This window comes from Ochotona curzoniae, unplaced genomic scaffold (genome assembly GCF_017591425.1).
Source record: "Ochotona curzoniae isolate NIBS_2020 unplaced genomic scaffold, NIBS_Ocur_1.0 scaffold_2587, whole genome shotgun sequence".
Classification (NCBI taxonomy): domain Eukaryota; kingdom Metazoa; phylum Chordata; class Mammalia; order Lagomorpha; family Ochotonidae; genus Ochotona; species Ochotona curzoniae.
In genome coordinates, this window is record NW_024467096.1 from 28,702,486 (window position 1) to 28,710,968 (window position 8,483).

At 46.7% G+C, this 8,483-nt stretch overlaps 1 protein-coding gene across 3 annotated transcripts; it reads left to right on the forward strand.

The window, feature by feature from the left end:
• Positions 1-4,600: 4,600 nt before the first annotated feature.
• RPL22L1 (ribosomal protein L22 like 1) lies at positions 4,601-7,171 on the forward strand. Of its 3 annotated transcripts, none has more exons than XM_041002665.1 (4): positions 4,601-4,656; positions 5,707-5,802; positions 5,961-6,082; positions 6,924-7,171. In XM_041002665.1, the coding sequence occupies exons 1-4, from the start codon at positions 4,648-4,650 to the stop codon at positions 7,066-7,068; spliced, it is 372 nt and encodes a 123-aa protein (XP_040858599.1). In that variant the 5' UTR covers positions 4,601-4,647; the 3' UTR covers positions 7,069-7,171. The 3 variants fall into 3 exon arrangements, with proteins under 3 accessions (XP_040858599.1, XP_040858600.1, XP_040858601.1); XM_041002666.1 differs by having other exon boundaries at positions 4,644-4,656; positions 5,710-5,802; XM_041002667.1 differs by having other exon boundaries at positions 4,644-4,656; positions 5,713-5,802.
• Positions 7,172-8,483: the final 1,312 nt, after the last annotated feature.

Genomic DNA, 8,483 nt, shown 5'->3' on the forward strand with positions numbered 1-8,483 from the left:
GGGGCTGGGGTGGCTAGACAGAGAGGCACTCAACCATACCCGTGAGGGCTTGATTGTTGAGCTGGTTAGATGGATCTAAGCTTCAATGCCAATTGCTATGTATGAGAGCCAAGGGGGATGTGGGACAGACTGAACTGGTCTGTTACACGTACTGGCAAACCAGGGTAAAGGGCTGACCTGGTGGGGGTTATTGTGGGTCGCTTTCACTAAGCTGCAGCTCCCACTGGTTTAGGTGAGGGCCGAGTATGTGCTGGGCAGAACCAGTCTGGACTGCAACACCCACTGGTTCCAGTGGAAGGCGGGGCTGAAAACAGAACCAACCCAGCAATTGCAACCACCAGCTGATCAGGGCAATGGACTGTGCTGAGCCCTATACTTGCTGGTGCATACAAGAATCTGGCCTGGAAACACCTCAGACAAAGTTTCTTTGGGGATCTCCCCAACTGAAATGCCTGACTCAGAACCCTAACCATGAAAGGACAGAAGATGGAACAAGTTAATCAACCACCTCAGCTCTATGTGGGCAGCAAAATACCGGGCAAATAGAGACTGTATGATGGACTATGTCAATCAGTGGATTCTTCAACGACCTGATCGTGTTTGTAGAGGCAAGATTGGCAGCAATTCATCACTGGTGAACTATTGAAACCACTTGAGCAAGTATCTCAGAGCATGCCCCACATGCGGGACTTGGGGTGGGTGGGAAACTGGGTGGGGCTTCTCCCTTAATATCCCCCTTTACCTCAGATACATGAAGGAAACAATATGGAAATAATAATGTTACCCATTTTCCCTGTAGCCCTTAAACCTTTTTACCCAAATTAACTATGTAAAGATCGTCAAAATGAAAAAATAAAATAAAATAAATAAAAATAAATGTATATAACAGTAACAGCATCCTAAGCCCACAAATTGGGTGAAAATATTATTGCTGCTTACAATTGGAATTTAGTTAGTTGTACTACTCACCGATTAGCTGTTTCTTTTGCTCATCATATCCTTTGGCATAGAAGCCTTTCTAGAACTGCTTTCTTTTCTCCTGTAGTTTCCAGAATCCCCTTACTGAGGACCTATGGGCAGCAAACTTTCAATTGTGTTGTCTGACGTGTCTTCAACCACATCTTTACTCCAACAAGTTTTCTCCTTTAGCTCTGTGTTCTTTTCGCTTGGCGTGCTCAAGGCAGCATCTTTGCCTGTGACTCGCAGTGTGGCTGTGGTGGGGCCAGTTCTTTCTACAACTCCTCCAGCACATTCTTGCTTTCTTCCCTTTCTGGTTCTTTGGAAGTCACTTTGCCTTGTGTTTTAAAACTGAACTACTATGTGCAGAGGTGTGTGTTTCTTTCAAGATATTCTGCTGGAAGTTTATTGAATTTCCAGAACCTGAGAATTTAGCCCTTTTACTCTAAATTTTGTCTGTATTATATTTTTCTGGTTATCCCAGTTCTCAAGACCATAGCATTGTTACCCTGATGTCTTTTTCTCTTAACCTACTTTTTCTTTCTTTTTAAAGATTTATTCATTGACATTGAAGGGCTGGTTTACAGAGAGGAGAGATAGATCTTCTGTCTGTTGGTTCACTCCCTAGTGGCCACAACAGCCAGAGCTAAGCAGATCTGAAGCCAGGTGCCAGCAGCTTCTTCCGGGTCTCCCACATGGGAACAGGGTCCCAAGGCTTTGGCCATCCTCGGCTGCTTTCCCAGACCATAAAGATGGAACTGGATGGAAGGTGGAGCAGTGAGGAATGAACTGGTGTCCAAAATGGGATCCTGGCAGACACAAAGCAAGGATTCAGCCATTTGGTTATTGCGTGGGACCCTCTTTCAGCCTACTTTTATAACTTTTGCTTTTCTGTGTCGCATTCTAAATAGTTTTTCATTCACTAATTTCCTCTTCAGATGATTCTATGATCACGTTTCTCCTGCACTATTGCTAATTTGAGTTCTTCTATTTTTAATTTTTTTTTTTGCTCTGTTAAAAAAAAAAATCCTGGCAAAACTTGATTGTTCCTGGTTCCCTTGTACTTTTGTCTTCCTGTGTGTTTATTAACTTTAAAACATTGTTTTGAGCCCAGCTTTGTTGCGTGGTAGCTAAAGTCCTCACTTTGCAAGCGCCGGGATCCCCTATGGGCACCAGTTCTAATACTGGCGGCCTCTCTGTCTCTCCTTCTCTGTATATCTGATTTTCCAATAAATAAGAAATAGTAAATCTTTGAAAAAGTAAAACAAAACAAAAAACCCAATTGCTTTATTTCTGGAAGTTTATCTTGGGAATTTTTCTTATGCACAGACTTAAGGTCCTCTACCATTTGCATTTACTTACCTCTAGTGTTAACAATCTGAACATACTTTAAACCACATTTTCAGTCTGGAGCTTTCTTGTGACATAAGAGCAAGGCTATTTAAAAGTCCAAACTGATATGATCAAGGTTTATCATTTCTACTTTCAAAATAGCCTTCTATTTTTCTTCCGTGTAAGGATATATTAAGAATCATAAGACTATTTTTGCCATTTTAAATGTCCACATATGGAGGGATGTTTGTTTAAATCTAATCTTCCATATTGTCCTCCCATATTCTTTTTCATTTGGATCCAATGACTAAAGTTCAGATTAGAAATATGAAGGGGTGGGGGCTGGCAATGTGGTTCAACAGGTTAATTTTCCATCTTGTGGTTCTGGCATCTGTATTGGTGCCAGTTTGCATCCTGGCAGCTCCACTTACGATCCAGCTTCTTCCGGTCTGGGAAAGCAGCAGGTCATGACCCAGGTCCTCGAGACCTTGCATCCACGTGGGAGATCCTGGGGAGGCTCCTGGCGCCTGGCTTCCACCTGCAGACCAGCCCAGCTCTGGCCATTTAGGGGAATGAACAGGCCATGGAAGACCTTCTATCTCTGTATGTCCTCTGTGTAAATCCGCCTTTCAAATAAAAACAAATACAACTTAAAAAAAGGCATATGAACGGTCTTCAAAGTTCAAGGAGAATGCATAGTATAAAAACCTGTTCACAGATTTCAAAGTATATGTAGCTCAATTTTTCTATGAACTTTCTGAAGTTCCCTCACATATTCTATCACAGACAATAGCATCTTATATTCAAATATCTGGAAAGATACTCTTCATTGCTCTTGCCTATTTCAGATTCTAAGTTTTTCATGTTTAGAATCACCTAGCCAAAACTTGTGGTGCTGACTGGTGCATGCTAGTATATATTTCGTGGGTATGTGTGTACATGGACAGCTTGGGAAGAACTGAGCAATTTAAAACGTTTGGTCTTTGCATCTACATGATTTTGGTAAATCATATTTGTTATTTCTTTTCATTCAGAGGAATCTATTCCCCCACTACATTTTCTAAATAATTACTTTTCAATTACTAGCTGTTTTGAAACACACGTTTTTCATATCTCCTATGAACAAATGGCTCAACAGTCCCCAAGGAGCTTGCCCTAAGGCAGAAGGCGGTCTGATTAATGATGAATTCTCCAACAGCCAAGAAGAACTAATCATTTCTAGCCCATAGATTGGGCAGTTCCTGGGAACGGGACGCCCATGGCTGTTTTAGACTCTTTAATGTTTGCAAAGGAAATGAAATCATTGTGGTTCTTGAGGCAGACGACTGAAAAATCTTGTTGAAATGGAGTTCTTCTAAGTGCTGTATCAGCAACTCTATCCAGACTTGGTTTTCAAAGTGTTCCCATGTAGCTGATGGCATATAGCATGCACATTAATCACCTGCTTCTGGCGGCCCTCTTCAAAGGAACACCTCTCCCTGCTGCCCCAGGTACTCTGGTCTCATCTCCACCAAAACTTAACTATTACTCAAAGCTGAGCGACGTGCCACTTTTCTGATGTGATGTCCATGTACACACTTTCCAAGCTCAACAGCTAGCTCTTCGATCATCAAGACATCATGTCCCTTACACATCGCGGCAAGTATTTGCAGAATTAACTGGGAGGCATTTTGCAAAGTCAGGAGATCAGGGGCTCAGCAGAACACAGGGCAATGAAAAATAAATGATCACCCATCATGTGATCAAGAAATAAACACCGTGTGTTTTTCTCTTAGATTCCCGTACCCCCATGCCAGTACCGAGGTTCCTCGAAGCCCTGACAGGCATTTCAATAGGTTCACAGGAAAAGCATAAACATTTAAATCATTTGCGGGATACAAGATTATAATTCCAAGCGAGGAGATATTAAAACAGCTTGAGGCACTGCTCGTCCCCATTGGTTTATTCCCCCGTCCCCCGGCCTGGGATCGTGCTGCCGCCCCGGGAGCACACCTCCTGGCCCGCACGCTCCAGTCCACCAGCCCGCCCCATGGTTAAGATGTCAGAGCTTAGGAAAGATGACTGCTCCCTAGTGACTGCAAGGATCCGAGCGGTCCAGCCGCCCGCGCTCCCGGGAGCGAAGGGGTGAGGGTCGGTCCATCCGCGCCTGGGGCCGGCGGGCGCTCCCGGGGCGCTCACAGCCAGCCGAGCCGCGCCCCCGGCGCGTCCCTGGTTTCCTAGGTTACAGGGCCGGTCCTCCTCGCCCCTTTTCCCGGAAGGCCGCGCTCTTACGCTCTCGGCGCATGACGTAGCACGCTTAGGTATAAATACGTGCCGCACGCGGGCCACTTCCTCTGTGCACGCGTGTGGTCTGCCAAGATGGCGCCGGTGAGTCCGAGCAATCGCCGCGGGAGGATTTGCTGTATTGTCAGTTCTCCCATCTGGCTAGAAGGAATGTCTGTCGGTTAAAGAGAAAGGAGACGTGGGTCGGGAACACAGCCGCGGTGGCGGGTTCTGAGCTACTGGGGGCGGCGGCCGTGTGGTCCGCTGGAGCCGGGCGCTGGACCCGGAGGCGGCTCGGCATGGGGGTCTCGCGGAGGGAGGGACGGGGTCCGGGCTGTTGTGGGCCTGGGGGCGGCCGCCATGTGGTCCGCTGGAGCCGGGAGCTGCACCCGGAGGCTCATCATGGGGGTCCTGCGGAGGGAGGGACGGGGTCCGGGTTGTTGTGGGGACTGGTGGCGGCCGCCATGTGGTCCGCTGGAGCCGGGAGCTGCACCCGGAGGAGGCTCATCATGGGGGTCCCGCGGAGGGAGGGACGGGGTCCGGGCTGTTGTGGGGACTGGTGGCGGCCGCCATGTGGTCCGCTGGAGCCGGGAGCTGCACCCGGAGGAGGCTCGGCGTGGGGGTCCCGCGGAGGGAGGGACGGGGTCCGGGTTGTTGTGGGGATTGTGGGCGGCCACCATGTGGTCCGCTGGAGCCGGGAGCTGCACCCGGAGGCTCGGCGTGGGGGTCCCGCAGAGGGTGGAACGGGGGCCAGGCTGCGTATCCTTGGCTTTGCTGCTCTCCCTTCGCGGGAAGAGTGGCTCATGATCATGGAGGCGGGCCGAAAATTTCTTAGAATTTAAATTGAGAAAGTGAAGTGGTTACATAGGAAGACTAGCATTGGAAAAAAAACTGAGGATGTGTTTGAAGGAACTTACTTGGGAGGTGAAGTTAATATTTTTGGTGTAAAAAGCATTTTTGTTTTGAGCTCTCCTCCCCCACAGGTTATTTGCATAGCATTGTTAGGGTAAAAATTGCGGGATTAGGTGCTAAACCGTGGGATTGCTTAAAGGCCCACTAATTGCTAGTCCCAACTTCTGGTTCACTGGGGAGGGGTACATGCTGGCATTGGTCGTAAACAGATAGTCCAGTATTATAATTAATCTTAACTTCCAGAAGCAGAAAGATAAAAAGCCCAAGAAATCAACCTGGAGGTTTAATTTGGACTTCACTCATCCTATGGAAGATGGGATTTTTGATTCTGGAAATTTTGTGAGTATCCTCCTTGCCTTTGTGTGTGTGTGTTTAATGTGATGTTCTTGCTCACTTGTATCTTTGATAATAATCTTGGCTCCATTCCTAGGGTTCCTTCCCTAGTGAATACCTAGGGTTTTCTTCCCTAGTTTTGCATTCCTTCTGTTTTGAAATAGGAACAGTTTCTCCGGGAGAAGGTTAAAGTCAATGGCAAAACTGGCAATCTCGGGAATGTTGTTCACATTGAACGCTTCAAGAACAAAATCACAGTAGTTTCTGAGAAACAGTTCTCTAAGAGGTGAGTGTGTATTGCACGAATGAGGACAGAATGCCTTATGGAATACGTAACGCAGCTTTTGTTCCTCTGGGCAAGAATAACTTCGTGTTAATGGGAGATATCAAAGTGCTTTGAACAAAGGCCCGTGTGAATCAGAAATGCCTTGTCTAGGCTAGAAGAATGTTTGCTGGAATGTGTTTAGACAACTCGTGTCCAAGGCTTGCTCACGAGTTACCCTGTTGGGAACCGTGTGCTGGGATGAGTGTTGGTGCTTGTGTGCATAAAATTGTTTCTGGAAAAACATGTGTGCTTTGAGAAAGTATCCAGCCTAACTGATGGTACAGCTTCGGCTGATCACTCAGCATTTACTTGGTGTGTAGCAGTGCCACTGTGGGCCTGGGGGAGAAGCATGCAACCCTTGTCACATGTTCATGTTAGAGGGGAGCTGAAGCTTCCATGCAGATGCTGTGGGCAGCTGTGGGGAGGAATGGTTAGATAGTTTAGAACAGAAAATGGACCTGGGGCACAGGCTTGCTACAAGGCTGGCTCGGTGATCGTGTTGACAGTTTTTCTGTTGACCCAGACCCGAGGTGGGATTGGATTTAGGATGATGGTGGCGAGGAGAATGCCCCCATTAAAATATACCTAAGGTCTACAGAGAATAGAATTTCTAGTAGCAGTAGGATTGAGAAGAAAGCTGACCTGATCTTGCATATTCATTTCCAGTGAATAAGTTTATTTTAGTGATGAGAGTATAAAAGTTACAGCCTGGTTTCTGAGGCAAGAGGCTGTTAAAAAGAATGAAATACTTGAACGTAGTAGAGATGGCATTTACTGATGAAATTCATGCTCTTTTTTAAAGGTATTTGAAATACCTCACCAAGAAATACCTTAAGAAGAACAATCTGCGTGATTGGCTTCGTGTGGTTGCGTCTGACAAGGAGACCTATGAACTTCGTTATTTCCAGATTAGTCAGGATGATGATGGATCTGAGTCGGAGGATTAATGTGGGCCTCTCCTACTTTCCATACTTGGGAAGTACTCCCTAGAAAGAAGCATCCAGGAAGAGATTGTAACTTTATTGGCCAAATAAAAGTTGTGTCCTCAAACCTGCCTTATTTATTTCTGTATGAGTAGGCTTGATTCTGCTTTTCCTTTGATGTTTTGGTTTATTTAAGATTTATTTTTATTGGAAAGGCACATATAGAGTGAAAAGGAGAGACGGGAAGATCTTCCGCCCAATCGTTTACTCCCCAAGTGGCTGCAACTCCTGGAGCTGAGCCAATCTGAAGCCAGAAGCTCTTCCTGGTCTCCCATGCAGTACAGTATCCCAAGGACTGCTTTCCCAGGCCACAAGCAGGGAGCTGGATGGGAAGTGGAGCTGCCGGGATCCATGTGGGATCTGGGCTCATTCAAGGCAAGGACTAACTAACCATTACGCTATCATGCTGGGACCAGAATCTTTTGTCAATTTTTTTTCAGCTTGTGCAGTGTGTTGGTGTATAGTGGTATCTAATGATAGACATCTGTCTTGCTGGTTCACCAAATAGCTGCAGCTGCAGGCGCTTCCTCAGAATAATCCCACTTGCATACAAGCTCCTATATCTTTGGGCCAGTCTGTGCTGACTTTTCGGTCGTCAACAAGGAGCTGGATTGGAAGTAGAGCAGACCATCATAGGTGGCAGCTTTACAGGGAGGATGCTCCTTTGATTTGTGTAAGGGGTGTTTAAATAGCTTATGGCCAGGATATCTTTCAGAATTTCCAAGTATTAGACAGATCTCGGGTCTGGGTGAAGCTCTTGGGTCTCTGCTGTCCACCTGGGAGACTTGGCTCCTGGATTCGGCCTAGCCCAGTCCTGTTGTGGATGTTTGGGAGGCAAATGGTGGGTGGAAGATTGATGGCTGCTGCTGGTGCAGGAGTGGGACTGAGCTTAACATTACTCTAGTCCCAGCTTGTCCAGAAACTGCTGTATTTTTATGCGGCTTGTGTGTGACCTGCAATGTATTAAAGTTGACCACCTTATTAGAGTGTCGGCATATCTGCCAGAAGGTGTTGGACCATGCGTCATTGTGGCAGCCCTGTTGACCGTCTTGGTACTACCAGTTTGGGGTATGCTGGGGACCTCCTGAGTCCCTTGTAGGAGGATCTAGTCAGTTGGGTTGTTCGCATGGTCCCTGGCAGCCTGTAGGATGAGAGTATGGCAGGAACCATATAATATCAGCCAGTCAGCTGGTTGCAAAAAAGAGATGCACAGACTTTTATGTAAGACTTAACCTCAGGCCTTTGCCCCAGGCAGACAGGAAGAGGGGAAGGGAGAGAGATCTAATTGCCAGGTAACAAAGGTAGACAAAGGGACTTGCGGGAGAGTTTTATGCCCTTTGCAACATGGAAGCTGGCACAGACTGTTTTAAGTCCAAGTT